General features: G+C 53.4%; 1 protein-coding gene across 2 annotated transcripts in view; it reads right to left on the bottom strand.

Annotated features, from left to right (window-relative positions):
• Nucleotides 1-819: 819 nt before the first annotated feature.
• The window catches only part of ALG9 (ALG9, alpha-1,2-mannosyltransferase), a 38,101-nt gene continuing 23,398 nt past the window's right edge, over nt 820-15,522 (bottom strand). The window contains exons 14-15 of one of the 2 annotated variants that reach the window (XM_019547101.1): nt 12,787-12,917; nt 820-1,769 (exon numbers count right to left, since the gene is read on the bottom strand). In XM_019547101.1, coding sequence (XP_019402646.1) covers nt 1,628-1,769; nt 12,787-12,917 — 273 coding nt within the window. In that variant the 3' untranslated portion in view covers nt 820-1,627. Of the gene's footprint in view, nt 1,770-3,382; nt 4,180-12,786; nt 12,918-15,522 lie in introns of those variants that run through there. The other variant, XM_019547102.1, reaches the window with a different exon arrangement.

Genomic DNA, 15,522 nt, shown 5'->3' on the forward strand with positions numbered 1-15,522 from the left:
GCCCTCTGCCCTGATGAGACAACGCTGCTGCTTGGAGCATGGGCAGACGGAGCCACAGGTGCTGCTTGTGAGTTTGGGTGATCATTTCTAGATCAGGGCAGACACAGAAGCAAACACATCTGTAGCATTTGGGGGTTTACCGCTGTACTTGTGGGGCCACGCTACCCATCGTCGCCGTGGTGTGAGCCCCTGGCAGATGCTGGAAGCGCTGGGTTCTGGGCTGCTGCAGGGGCAGCTCGGTGCCCTCTCATTGCAGACACCCCGCTCCCTCAGTCATTAGCCTCGTGCTTCACAGCCTGCTCGAGGCAGACCCCAAGGAAACCCCAACACTCACCCGGCCTCCACTTCGTTCTGCATGAGCTCTGCCACACAGCGTGCCCGTGCCAGGGGATTCCCCGGGAGGGTGCTGAGGAAGAGGCAGAGCAATGTGTTCAGAGCAGAGTATGGAAACCGTCAGTTTTGCATGGTGATGCTTGGGCCTCGTCTATGCCGTCAGAAGCAAATTCCACCCCAGCCTTTTGCATGTAGCTAGGGCTCAGATGCAGCTCCCTCAAAGGTGGGTCGACAGGCGGATTGATCAGACTGGGAGCAATGGCTGGAAAAGGCTGTCCCTGCAACCAGAGGTCACTGGGACTTAGACATGCATGCGAGTGTGCAGCTGGGTGTGTGGGGGCATACGTGCATGTGCGTGTGAAACTCAGCACATATGTTTGAAGGAGAAGCAAGACTGCACCTCTGCAGAGCAATGACTCCCGTCAATCAGGGTCCCAAAAAAATGGACTTTAACCCAGAATAAGAACGGGCGGAGGAACCAGAGTCATTTAAAACAGGGGTTTATTAGACTATCTTTCCACAGTGAATATGAAAGGGAAGGTGGCAACAGAGGTAGGGCAGCGAGACAAGCAGCACCACAGAGAAGGGCTTGCTGGGCTCTTCCTAGCTGCAGCCCGTGTTTCTTTATTTCATCAATAAGTGCAAACCTGGAGGGAAGCAAACAGCTGGTTGGGTTTCAAGTCACATGTGCGACCTCATGGGGCACAAGAGAGCCCAGTTACACCAAGGTAAATGCTCTGGGTGGAAAGCACGTTAAAAACACTCACCGGAGCATGACACACGCATTGCAGGGCTGACTGGTGACATGAGTTTCATCTGAAACTCAGCCCGGACCCTGAAGTCACTCGTTTCCTGTGCAGGCTGCTGCTCTGAAAAGGGAAATTCCAGTGTCACCCCAAAGGCTGTAGCAAAGCAGACACCGCTTGTGCCAGGATGAAATGCCTGCTCTGCAGGGGACCTGCCCAAGACTGATGCAGGGCTGACACCTCCCATGGGCTCTCCAAGCAGGCCTCCGCTTAATGCTGCTCCTTTGCATGGGGGAGAACTTCATCTCAGCCTGTACAACCTTGCAGGATTAATCCAGGCAACAAGGTATGGACAGGAACATGCCCTTCCCACAGTTCGCATTTTTCCAACCTTTGTTTTGCATTCAGTAGAGTAAATCTTCCTTCAGGATGTGCAAAAAGGAAGAAAAGCACTTGTCCCTGTTATGCCCAGCTGCCCCCTCCCTGCCTTTGGCTCACCCGTTGTTTCCACTTGGGGTCCTATTCGCCATCCTTCTCCCGGACGGGTGCTAGACACCCGGCAGACTCTGCTGCAGACTGCTGGCACAGTCGTCAACATCACTAAAGACGTATCCTCCAGGGAACAGGCTTGTCCAAATATCCTGTAAGGCTAAATTGGAGCTGGAAGACTTCTCCCAGGAGGAACGATCTCTGCGAGCACAAAATTACATAGGAAACAGAGATGGGGGCGCCCTCTTCTCTCAGCCTTCACCCAGGGATATGGGGCTTTTAGGGAGAATGGAAACCTTAATGCCAGCCCTGCAGCATGGAGCTGACAAGTCTGCTTTCCTCCTCACCCAGCCACAAGCACTCAACCTGCATAAGAGACTAGGGGGAGATTTGACAGTGCAGCTCACTGCGTCACGTAGCAGAAGCAGGAGATTCACTGGCCCCACAGTCCCGGCTCCCCAGGGACCACGGATCAACAGCACCTGGCTAAAGTGTTTCCCACGTGACTTGGTATTTTGGTGCCCAACCCAAAACACCTGAAAGAAGCCCCATTCCTAGAGCGCGCCAAGCACCGTACAAACCACGCTGTCCTGTCTGGAGACATAGCAAGGCGGTCATCAGCCCCGTGACCTGGTAAACACACAGGAGGAACGAGAACCGAGCAAAGCAAACACTTGTCCCCCGGGGGGTGGATGGGGCTGAGCAAACACAAGTTCAAGGCCAGCTGCAGGGGCTGAAACTCCAGGACATGCTCATGCTACTCAGACCATCTTCACTTGGGGAACTGGTAGATTAGTCACTGTAAAGTCTCAAATCTCAGGCCTGCTGGGACACCAACTTCCTTGCCTGGTATTTTAAAATGGGATTTAAAAGCAGGAGGGCACCCAGCCCTCCACCTGTTCCCTCACACGGGGATTTCACCTGCCCGGTGAAGGGCTCCCTGCCGGGGCCTCAGCTCTGCTCTCCTCTACTAAGGTCATTTTTCAGGTTAAAACCATGCACGGTTCCCTTCCCAGCTACTGCTCTGACCTAATAGCATCATGTTAAATCACAGCCTCAGTGCTGCAGCCTGCCCTTCTGACCCTGTGACAACAGCCCGCTCAGCTGTTAATCTGCCTAGGGCCTCTCTGCCCCGGCTGTCTCCTCCAGGGACCAGTGTGCATGGACCTGTTTGTGACACTGGGCCAGTGATGCGCCGGCCTGCTTCAGCATCCCATGACCATGCACCAGGCAATCCTACTCACAGCCCTTCCCCAAGCCCCATCTCACTTGCTGGCTCTTGCATGCATGCTATTCCTGCAACCTCTCCTCCCGGCACAAGGCACAGCACTCAGGGACTATTCTGGCCACAAACCAACCCTCCCAACAGGTAGTAAGTATGGCACAGGATTTGTGTGGTCCCTCTGGGCAGAGAGGAGCATTTCCTACCTTCCCTCCCGTCTGCTTTCTGCAATTTTCTAGGAGACTGATGTAAACGTCGTTTCTAATCTGGCTCATAAGGCAGGAGATGGCTGTAAAACCTGGATGCAATTAAGTACGGCATCAATCTGGGGAGTCTTTGCCAAAGTGGACTGCTAAGGAAGATGGTACCTCGTTGAGCTGGGAAATCGCATCACAGAAATCATCCTTTTGCCCCCTGGTGCCGTTTCCAGTTGTTTTACACATAAGAGACCAGGATTCAAAGGATACCGTACATTCTTTACAAATAAGCAACAAGAATAAATAAAATAAACAAAACCCCTGGTCATTTTAGGACGTTGAGGACAGGAAATGAGTCAAATGGAGCTCAAAGAAAAGCAAACCAGAACCTGGGAAAAGGCAGAATTTGCAAAGTCACAGTTTTTGCTTTTTGCTCCAAAGTGCGAGTGTTTCCTTGGACCATGCTCTCCTGGGCTCCTAGCACCCCTTCTCTATGGGATGAGATGGACTGTCCTAGTGACAGAGATTCTCTGTGTTTCTCTGTGTTTTAAGAATCAGTGTCTCTGCTGTGGTCTCTTTTTTATGTGCTAATGTCTGAAAATAGTTCGGAGGAGTAGGCAAGCAGTTATTAAGTAGATGAGGACTACTGAGATAGAGAGACGGCAAGGGAGAGAGAAGAGGCTCTGGATTTTCTTGGTAGCATACTGTATCCTGAAGCACAGCTGAACACAGTCGCATCTTGTTGCTGTAGTTGTTTCTCTTCTCTAGCCCAATAAGCCGTGATGCAGGCAGCAGCGGGGATAATGTGTATTCGTAGGTGGCTGCAGGATTTTCAAACGGCTTCTTACCAATGTGTTCTGGAAACAGAGTGTGTAGGCAGAGCGGAGACCTGACACCACGAACTGAGAGCGGATGATGTACCCTTTGCAGCTGGAGGCTCGCAGAGTGAAATCACTGGGGGGATCTTTATTATTGAATCTTACAAGCACATTTTTTCTAAAGGGGGATTTTGGGAAGGTGTAAGCAGCTGGCCAGCAATGAGCCTTTTTTGGTCCACTGGGTGCACTGCTAACCTCCTATCTTTTTCCTGGCTTGCTTTGACCTCCGGGGCTTGAGGATGGTGTAGTTTGCGTACGATGTGTGCTGTTCGGACAGGAAAGGGATGTAGAACGCACGCAGCAACTTGGAGGACCTAAAAGCCAAAGGGAAACAGAAGGTGGGTACAGTGGTAGGCACAGGCAAAGGGACACAGAAAGACTGATGGTGCTCGGGATGGGACACGGGCTGCAGACCGAGACAGTCACGTGGGGAACAGCTATGACAGAGGCACAATAAGCTCCACTCTGCCTTCCTCCTATCAGCCAAAACGCAGGGTGGGCAGGCACCGCTGGGGGCTTCATGCGTGAGCCCAGCAAGGAGGAGAAACCCCTTGAGCTCTTACCACTTTTGCCTCCAGCCAGAGCTGTTGTGTCAGGACGACCAGCCCCAATGCAGCCCTCCCTGTCAGTCCAGAACATTTCCCCCCATCATCCTGTCGTATAAGTCGGGGGCTATGCTTAGAAATGTACTTCCAGATGTTATGGGCTCAGGGGGAGTCAGCACAGCCCTGGTGGCCTCTGGTGCAATAAGGGGACACAGCACAATGGCTTCAAAACTTTCACCCAGCCCCGAGCTGCGCCGAGTGCAACAGAGAAGCAGGTCCCCATGCAGCTTTCCCATGCTCCTCACTCTAGGATGCAACCTGCTCTCCCCTCCACCTCTCTCCAGAGGCAAAAAGCAACCCCCAAGCTCTATGGGTTCGGCACAGTGCTGTTCTGCTGAGCATCTTGCATGAGGGAAGAGAGGAACCGCCCTCAGCCCTGGTAGAGAGGACGCGTGGCAGGCTGTCAGTCTTCCCTGGGTTGCCCACCCCGTGACCCTCCAGGGCTGGAAGCTAGTGTTTAACAGCATTTTGCCACAATTGGACCAATTCGGGGACTTATGTGTGACAGGCTTGATGGCAGCAGCAAATTAGCACTCTTTTGTTCGGCTGCTAATTGCCAGAGCGCTGCTAGCTTGGTACATTTTAAGCGTGTGAATTCTTCTGCTGAGCAGATCGTATTAATTCCGTCTCTAAATACGGAGTGCAAAAATAAGATAATTTCCTTCGGCCTCGGCTCTGAAGCTGCCACTGAAAAGGTAAGCGATACTTAGCAAGTTCTAGACACTGGTGGCGGGGCACAGGGCCTTTTTATTCCAAACATGGGAGCTAATTTTAAGCCTTTATCTCTTTCAGATTACATTTGCTGGGAAATTACCAGCTCTGATAGAGGTAAAACTCGTGCCGGCCCTGCAAACGTCTTCCAGGAAACGAAAGGCTGGAGAGGCAGCAGGACTGGTCAGATCTCTGGGCTGTGATGTGCTGAGAGGCCAGAGACAGAAAACAGAATCCCAGGCGTGAGCTCTCTGCGCAGGCCGGAGATGCTCTGTGATTTGGGCAGCTTGCAGATAGTGCAGGAGAGGCTGGAGTCATGTGCAATCCAACTGTGCCAGGCAGCCTAATTAAAGGGGAAGTTACTGGGCCTTGATTGCTTTCTATATAGCCACCTCGAGGCGTATTTCTAAAGCAAAGACGCAGCCTAAAGACAAAGGCAGGAACTGCCATTGTGAGCACTGGCTCTGCGTGGACTACACCGGCGCACAGGAAAACGGCACGGCTGGGTATCAAGCTGAGACTGGCCGCCACCCGACTCCCTGCAGCTTGCTACCGGGAACGCCTGGTGCGCCGTGACTTGTTTGTTCCTAGAGTCGGGTTCGGGGCGCCTCTGTGCAAACACGTCGCAAAGGATGTTCCCTCCCCTCGAAGAGTTTACAGCCCAAAGAGATGAAGGGCTGGGGGAAGTATCGTGCTTTCCATATGACTGAGGCATGAAGACCCAGTGACTGGTCCCAGAGGCAGAGGCGACAGCCTGCAGCTTTCCCAAGGCTCCACCCTCACCCCAAGACCATGCATCCTCTCAACACCGAGCAGCACTTGCAAGCCCAGGGCCTGCATTTTGGGCTGTGACATGCTGAGGAATTCCCTCCAGAGAACAAAACTTTGTGCACATCCTGGAACAACATTCAGAGCCTTTACCAATCGCACGGCACCCGGGATGTTCCCCGAAGTAAAAGAGCAGTTGCAAATCACACTGCCCTGTGAATGCTGAAGTGCTCAGACCTGGGTCCGCTCAGTGAAAGCAGGCAGCAGGAAGCAATGGCAGCCCCTGGAAGAGCAGCTTGTGCCCTTCCATCTCTGCACCTTGGAGCTAACAGACACTGCCTCATCGCTGAGCCCCACGGGCCCTGCAGTTCTCCCTGTTGCCCCAGTCCTAGCATCACAGAGCTTGCTGTGTGCACAGGCTGAGCTTATTCTCACTTCATTTCACGTTGGAGAGCAGCGCGGAGCTGCTCTGGAGCTTGTGAAAAAACAGGACCGCGAATAATGAGCAAGGAAGCCAGCGTGCTATGGGAGGAGGGCGGCAGAATGTGCGCAGGGACTGAGCACCAGGCCTGGGCAGGGAAGGAGAACAGCTTGTGTTTGAGGGAGGTCATTTGTTTAATTTGCCGAAGGTGGCACCCAGTGGTGTGTGGCAGAGTCGGAGCGTGCAGACTGCACGGCGAAACTGCCTCAAATTACCCCATCCAGAGACACATCACGTTGACAACGGAGCCCTCTCCCTCCTCTCCGACTTGGAGCTGTCTTGCCAGTGCTGCACGAGCCCCTGGCAAGCTGGTAACAGAGGAGCTGATTTTTTGAAGCGGCGGCACTTAATAGCCGAAATCCCCACCCGAGGCTGCAATTAGTGCTGGCGTGTCCCAGAGACGTGCAGAAATGCCATTAGCATGTCCCCAGCTCCCATCCCTTCCACCTGTTCACCCACAGCACTCCTTGTGCTGTGTCTTATGCTCTAGACGTGTTAAGCATATGGCCAGCACATGTGATGCAGCCCACATGATGTGCCCCTGTGGTCTCAGGTGCACAATCCAGCAACCACTGAAACACACTGCTAGCACTCACGGTGAGGAAGAAAAGCCCCGAAGATGGCCACCCCTGACTCTGAAAGTAAGTCTCCTCTACAGGAGTTTGGCACCCAGGCACTGGGGTTTTTCAGTCGGGACTATGGGGTGCCTAACACTCCTTTGCTAATGAGACTGCTGCCTCTGCAGGGCTATTGTAGATCTTATCAACAGGATTAAGACAGCAGGAAAGGAAAGAATTCACACCAACTCCAATTATCTAGCCTGAGGACCTAAGTAAACCAAAGACAGGCATCCTAAAAATAAAAACAGCTCTGACACCAAAGACATCACAGCTCAGCTCTTAAGAGGTGATCCCCCCAGGTACACTTGCCTCTTTAGTCCACTTGCTTTCACAAGGCAGGTGCTGGCACCAGTGCATCTGGCATTCAGGAACTGAGCTTCCATACTTATTAAGCAGCAGTTTCTAGCAGAAGAGATGCATCTCATTTTGGTCCTATTGGGCACTGAGGCTCTGTGCTAGGCTGCTCCCCATGCAAGGGTGAGTCTTGGAGGGTTGTGTGCAACCCTTGGTGCAGCTTCCAGCAGTGGTGGGAGATGAATCTGTCTCACTTGCAGCCTAATCCAGGGCAGACTTTGCAACCCAAGGCACTATGTGACATACAAAGAGGTGGAAAAACATAGTTCCTTCTGTATTTGTACTCTTGGAGTGTGTGTAATCTTGACCGGCAGAGAGCACTGCTTCATGGGCTTCATCCAGCCAGCTTGAGAGCTATGAAGTGGAGGTGAAAGGGTCTAATCCAATGCTTGCTTGGAGGCTACGCAATTCTTCCACTGATTTCAACGTGCATGAGAGTAGGAGCAAAGGGAATGGGGCTCTGTGCATGCGCAAAGCCCCTCCTTCTGGGAGGGAGAGCTAGATGCACTTCAGGAAATAAAAAGGTACTTCTCCCTGCATCTTGCAGCCTCAATTCTTCACCCTGCCAAGTGTCCAAGCACCACCAGAGATACTGAAGGACACACTAGGGGAGAGAGGAGACAACAGAGGGAGCAGGAGCCAGGATGAGCCGCCACCATTCGGACTCCGTCTGAGTGAATAAATTCCGCCCTGCTCACAGGCCTGACTTAATCAGAGATTTGGCTATTTAAAAAAAAAAAATCATTCTAGCCAACAGAAAGCAGAGCACGGCACGATGGCAGGAGCCCGAGTCTCTTATCAAACCAAGGGTTAGGATATTTTAGCAGGTGGGGGGGTGGATCGTTAATCTTGCATTAAGAATATTTTACGATGGAAACCACAAGGGCAAGAGTGCAAGTGCCTGGGGCTAGCAGACGCCTCAGCCTAAAGAGCTGGAAAACACACGTTCCTCAGCAGGGAGCTGTAATATATTTCCCTTCCTCCATGCCAGAACTGGAGCGCTCAACCAATATAGAATTAAATGGACCTGGACAACGCAGCTGCCTGAGAAGCGTAATTAGCTGGTGGCTGGGAGCTCTCTCTAATTCAATTAGCAGCGCCGTTTATCAGAGCCAGCTGAGATTTCCATTTGCGCTCGCTGACGTCAGCATGAGACTCGCAGCCGGTCCCAGAAGCCTCCAGTTCAGCAGGAGCGAATTGAGCTGCTGGGGTCATTTATTTTTGAAGCGTTAAGAGCTGGAGTTTGGAGGGGGAGTGGGGGAGGAATGAATGCACCTTGCTCCGCAGCCCTCTCCTGCAAACCTGTATCCGAAGCCAACTCCTGCCTGCCTCACAGCTCCTCCAGAGGTGCTGGTGCTCCAGGGTTGGGGGTTTTTTAGCTGCATTTTAATGGGGCCTTTGACACTTACTTCATGGTTTGCAGGGGGCACTCTGGAATCGTCTGTGTGGAAGCAGGTGCCAGCTTCGATCCGCACGTCATCCTGCCAGGCCAAGGGCAGGGAGTGGGGCTGATGGAAGCCAGCTGGGTTTTGAAAGGCTGCGCCTTCCCAGACCCCATGCACACATCTCTACGCAGGTCTCTGCGGAGGGGCCTTTCCACGTGCCTGCCTGCACTGCACATGGCCTTGCAAGGTTCTGCAGCGGAGACATCTCCTCTCTGGACTGTCCATGAGCCAACCAGCCTGCTGGAGACTATTTGTTTTTATCAGCTAATATTCTGACACCCAAGGGCGTCCAAGCAGTTAGCCAGCCCCTTCCAGAGAGACTGACCAGACCAACCAGTTTTCCAAGCTAACATTGCTGGAGACCCTGCGACCTTCACCAGCTCTCCAGGGCAGAGTGGCAAAAGGGTGACATCAAGCTTCTTGCAGGAGCCATTCAACTAACCTGCTGGAGGTCCCCTCTCCTGCCCGTCATGGATCCTCCTACGTAGCCGGGTTCCCAGGCCCATAATCATCTTCTTGTCTGCCGGGGGGAACGCCATGTCTTTGTCTTCACAGCACGGATTTCCACTGCTTCTGCCACTGAGGAAGATGCTGGGTCCCAAGGCAACAAGCCGGTGTGACCTGTTGCACTGACCCACTCAGCACTAATCCACATGTCTGGCTAGACAACCTGTCCCACATATCTGGAACTGGCTTTGGGGAGATGCTCCGAGACGCCTGTAAATATGCTTCCAGCCAGAAGGGAGAAAGGGGGGGAGAAGAGACTTCCTTTAAAGCTCCAATTTGCTCTGCAAACATTGGGGTGCTCAGGAAGACAGGCATTCTGTGTCCAGCGCCAGACAGAGGGGACAGGTGAAGGAAAGGCCTGGTGGGTCAACAGAGCCCTGGGGACACAGACACACCCCATCAGCACCTTCCTTTGCATGAGGTGGATGCAGAAAGCAGTAGCACAGCCGCGTAAGGCGGCGACAACTGGGCTGGCAGTGCAGCAGGGACGCACCCTCTCAGGCAAATTCCACTCCTGTCGGAGAGATCTGCAGCCTTCTGTTAGCAATTAGCTCAACAGTCAGCTGGTGATTGATTTCAACACTCCTGCTCTGCTCTTCCCTGGGGAACTGTCAGAGGCAGCTTATCTTATACAAAGAGCAATTATATCACATTCCAAAAAACCCCAAACTGTCTTATCTTGGAGATGAGGCAACCTGTCCAGCTAGGTCTTGCGCTGCCCCCCACCCTGCCTGCTCAGGCCCCCAGATGGTGTGGATTGCTGGGACTGCCATAATGGTCAGGGCAAGGCCTGTTATTGTATTTGTGTGTGTGTGTGCACAGCACCTGGCACAGGGGGCCACGCTCTGCAATACGAACAACAGCTTAAAGGGAGAAAAGGCATTTATCTTCCCCATGAGGGAGGGAAGGATTACTAGGCAGGGAACTGAGGCATGGAGCATCTAAGTGACACACCCCAAGACAGGCAGGACGTCTGGGGCTGAGCAAGGACTTGAACCCAGGCCTCCCAAGCTAGCTCCCTCTGGCCTGGTCCCTTCTTCTGCTACAACCCTGACACATGGGGAAGCTGAGGCAGCAGCAGACCAAAGTGAGCACCTGGGAGAGCATCTCCTAAGGGGCAGGGCTGCTATGGGCTGGGCAGCCCAAAGGATTCTTGCCTCTATGGAGGCATGAAGGGGCTTCAGACACAAATAACTGGTGTGCTTTGCAGAGGGAGAAGAGAATAGAGCAGATAAGGGCTCACAGCCCACATTCATCACCCCCTGTGAGCCAGGGTTTGCAGCAGACATGCAGCTCACACCTGACCCAAGCTCTGTCCTCAGCTGCAGGCGTCTCCCCTTGGACTGAGTGCTAACCTTGCTGTACCAGGGGCTCTGTCACTCAAAGGTGCCTGTGGAGGCTTCAGACCTTCACCATTACCGATGAGCGTATGATTCATTCTGGGGGGCCGGCGACAGAGGTGGGCTTGCCTGCTGCTGCCCTCCCATGCCCCCGAAGGAGAGCCGTCCTGTATGAGTAGAGGCCCATGCCCCACCTCATCTGCACCCTACACTCTGGCTGGAGCCCACGGCAGCCCTGCACCCACTGCTTCGGCGGCCTGGCAGCGCGGCGTGGCACAACTCGAACCCTGCCAGTGATCAAGGTGCACAGCAAGCATGCAAATCAGACCTGCTGCTATGGCAACCTGGCCTGCTCCACCATGAAGGCACCGCAGCTCCTTCCTGCTCACGCTGGGAGGTGCTGATAGGGAGCAGCACAGAGAATGTCAATACGCACGAGCCCGAGGAGGAGGAAGGAGGCTGCCCAGGGAAGCAAGCAGGGCCGAGAGGCTGGCTGCCTGCATGCTCTGTCTCCTCCGCAACGCAATGAGCTCTATAGAGGCCACACGGTCCTTTGTTAAAGGGTAAGGGATGCTAGAAAAAATGCCCCCGTTCCCATCCTGCTCTTCTGTTTTGCAACTCAAGAACACTCTGCCCTGTTCTCCCTCATCATGTGCCTGAGAGTGATGCCCCGTGGTTCCCAAGGCCTCCCTGGGGCTGCCATTCCCCTGGGAACATCACAAGCAGCTGCACGATCAAGAGCTGCTGCCACGGCTGTGACTGCCACTCCCAGTGGAAGCAGCCCCCTGCCCTTGCCCTGGGCATTGGCGAGAAGAGAGGAGCTGTAAGCACGTAAGCACCGTGCCCGTCACAGAGCCTCTCATGAGTCTGATGCACAGAGGGCTCGGCTGGGGGCAGGTGAAACCAGAGGGCTGGCGGGTTCGGGCGGTGGCTGGCCGGAGAGAAGGGAGCCGCTTTTTGCCAAGAGCAGGAAAATAGCAACAGCTTGACCTGCCCTGGCTCCCAGCGAGAGCAGCTGGCTGAGCAGAGCTGGCATGCTCCTGTCTCCAGCTGATGGACTCCAGGGCTGCGGCTGTCACCGGCAAATGAGTGCCAGGCAGGGAAGAGGCACATTTCACTTGCCTTGAGAAGGGTTTGTCTGCCCTGTCCGAGAAAGGAGGATTTGACTGCTGGCTTTGTCCGAGTGAGCAGCGCCAGTCATGGGTCAGAGCAAGCTTTGAGTCCTTTGGGTTCTTACTTGACAGGCTTTATAGTGTGTGGTGGAGTTCAAGCCTTTGCAGAGTGCTCCCAACAGCTGCCAGCCCCCAGCTGAGGACAGGAGGAAGTGCTCTGATTGACATCTCCTTATTCTGTGACTGCACCAAAATAAGCATCTCTGTTTGGAGATGAGCGGGAAGATGGAACAAATACTGGCAAAAACCCCCCTGCAAGGCACCATAGGGCAGGCAGTGTGATGCTCACGTACAACACCAAATCCAGCAGGTCCTGAGCTTAGCTGAGGCCTCTGATGCTGCAACAAACAGCAGTCACAAAAAGCCCAGTGCTCCAGAGATGCCTGTGACAAGCATCACTCTCTTACCTTTACTTCCACTGCACAGCCTGATGTGGCAGGGCCACCCCAGAAAGTGCTCTCAACTAATAATATCCTGCGATATTTATTTGGGTCTGGTCCAGCACCTCTCACCAACTTCACAGGGCTTTAGAGTGGGCAAAACAGCATGGTACTTGAGAAGCATTAATTTCTCTTCTTCCAAACAACTTTACCCCTTCTGGGTCAAAGAACAAAATACGACTTCATCCAAAGGTGTACAGGGACCTCGCCCTTTCAGGTTCAGTTTTACCCCTCTGGGGAGTTTCACTGCATAGAACAATGCTGGTTCAGAGCGTTAAAGTCTACTAGCGTGATGTGTACCAACCTGTGCCCAGAAAGGGGCCTATCAGAAAAGGAGCATCTTAAGTTCGCAACAGCTCTTGTATCTCCCCTCTCAGGACATGGCCAACGTCCTTTCAAAGGTAGAAGTTCAAACAGAATGAGCCTCCACTCCCCACCCCCAGGCTGGTCTTCTTTCCCAAGCATGTACAAAGCTTACCTGGACGCATCTAAGAAGGGCTTGTAGGCAATGGTGACCCATTCTTCCTTGTTAGAGGAGTATCTTGGTTCCCTTAGTGTCTCAGTGGCTGCATCCAAGTCCACCAGGTAATGGCACTTGGAGATGTCAATCTGCAGAGAGAAAGGACACCTTGTTTTTTATGTGCTATGAGGCATCCTTCTCTTCCTGGCCAGGACCGGTGTGAGACGCAGACCCACTTGCTCCCTGTTGCCCCAGAAGTGGCTGCGCTGAGCAGCAGATGAAATGCTCCTGAAAAAAACCTGGTCAAGTGTTTTGAATACTTGCAGGTGGAAGGCTCTGTAAGACACTCTTACTGCTACTGCTTCCGCAGCAGCTCCTGCAGAGCACCTCCACGACTGGTATCACGGATGACAGCTAACGAAGCTGAACACCTCCCCTCCAGTGCTCTTATTATGGTAACACAGCTTAAGGCGAGCAATGGAGCTCAAGGGAGCATGCCCCACAATCAGAAACAGCTCAGATGAACACATGGGCAGAGGAACCTTCCTGGAAGCCAGAGGAATTCTAGTAATGAAATCCGGGAAGGGCCCCGACTCGGCACTTGCTTCTCACTGCCCTTAACTGTTCGCGCTGCAGTAGAGTCCACAGGACCAGGGCGCAGAGGTAAGCAGCCTTATACTGGTATAAGGAGAGGACACACAGCACAAGCCTATGAAACCAGAGCAAATTTGCTGCATGTGGTGAGGAATTCCTGTGGCAGGATCAGGGGTTCGCTGCTAGCGTGACATCATCTTAGATTTTGCCTCGCTATGTCCATCCTGGCAGACCTGTTTACTAAATACTGCCTGCTTCCCCATAATGTTGAGTAACCAGTCTGCCCATGCCCAAAGGCCTGATCAGCAACACTGTGCTAGGTGCTGCACAAATGTAAACGACAACAAAGACCCTTTCTTGAGAGACCAACAGTCTGGGCTTGACGTGATACCTAGCGACAGCAAAGGAAAGCTTCCCGTTGCACTCAGCAGGCTCTGGAACAGGCTGCAGGGGAGCCCACGACCCACCCCAGCGCCACACACTAACAACGCATCTTGCACTGAGGCTGCTGCTCTCCATCGCTGCATGCTCTGGTATCCGGCTGCCACGACCAACAGGTGGGGCAGAGCCGTGTTTCACAGGAGGTGAAACCCCACCACATAGCCACTCTCTCTTGTCTGTTGTAGCAGCCTGCAAGCAGGGCAGGGGCCTCAAATCTGTCCTCCAAGGACAGGAAATGCTTGGTGGGCTGACGTCAAGTCCAAATTCCTTACTGTAGAGTGATCTAACCCTCCCATCCATCCCCTCCAGCCATTCTCTCTCTTCAATTTGAAGACAAAGACGTTTCCAAAGTTAAAGCAGCCCCTTTACATTTGCTCACCTGTGCTGTCCGGCCAACACCGCTCAGCAACAGCAAAAGCCAGTGCAGCATTATTGACTTGAAGATGTGGTACGTGGGCTCATTAGCACTTGGCTGTCAGGAATCTCCTGACTTTGGCGGCTCTTGGATTGCCTGGCTTTAACAGGTTTGCATTTCCTGACACCAGATCCTGTTTGTTCCTAGTCAGCTTCCTTCGCTGCCTCCAAGTCTCAGGGCCACAGAGTCTGATTCTTGCAATTATACAGTAAGTCTACGAATATTTTGGATATTTCTTAAAGCTCCAGCTCCTGGAGTCGGGAGGATGTGAGAGTCTCAGTGTGGGAACCTGGCTCCGGAGAACCCGAAAGGCTCAGAACCTGGACGACAGATACAAAGGAGGCAACCCCTTACCACATCTCAGGGATGTTAAGCTATGCTCATGTAGTTTTAATGCTCCTTGCTGGCACGGTGCATCAGGGTACCACTCCTAGTCTGCTCTCCCACAGAGGCACATCTAGTTTTTATACACCCAGGCTTTGCCTCCCAATTGATGACGTGTTCTCCCTAACCCATCGCCAGCCTCGAATCACATGACACCTGCGCTAATCCACTGGCAGACTGCCAGTGCTGAACTGGATTTACGGGAGCAGTAAGTATAGCCCCTGGCAAGATACCTGGGAGCCTGAAATGACAGGGGGTCATGCCTGAATACCACTGCCCTGCGGCACTGCTGACTCTCATCCCCTTATCGCTTCTGCAGAGATCCCACCACACTTCCAGGCTCACGGCATCTCTGCAGGCAGGCCTTTATCAGCTGTCAGTGATGCAGGCGGTTGCTGCGCCCTGACACAGGTTTGGCAACGCTCGGCTGAGTTATGAAAACGTATTCGAGGAAGCAGCACAACCCAAGGGAGTTACATGTGTGACCTCCTGGCCAGTGTCCTCAGGAGACTCTGGTTATGCAATATCCCCCTTCCTGCTAGGCGACCGGTGGGTTGTGCTATTAGCTGGCATGCTGCTGCCACCGCCCCCCTTGCTGGACACTCCTACAGGACTATGCTAGCTGCCACGGGCAGAAAAGGCAAACAGAAGCGGCCAGCTACCGAGAGGCCTATTGTGACGAGCTTCCTTTGAGGAACAAGCATAACAGAGTAGGCGAGGGATGGGATACGCCCTGCAGAAAGCACAGTCTAACGGGACAACAATCTGGTGGTGGAGGCAAGTGACCAGAAGTCAGGACTGGTGGGATCTGGCTCTAGGTGTGCTGGCACTTTCAAAAGGGACCAAGTGGTTTAGGAGCGTCAGTCACATTTTTGAAAGCCCAGATGTACTCCAGAACCTCATTCACACACTCCTGCGAG

The sequence above is a fragment of the Crocodylus porosus genome, unplaced genomic scaffold, assembly GCF_001723895.1.
Source record: "Crocodylus porosus isolate Cpor-Errol unplaced genomic scaffold, CroPor_comp1, whole genome shotgun sequence".
NCBI lineage: Eukaryota > Metazoa > Chordata > Crocodylia > Crocodylidae > Crocodylus > Crocodylus porosus.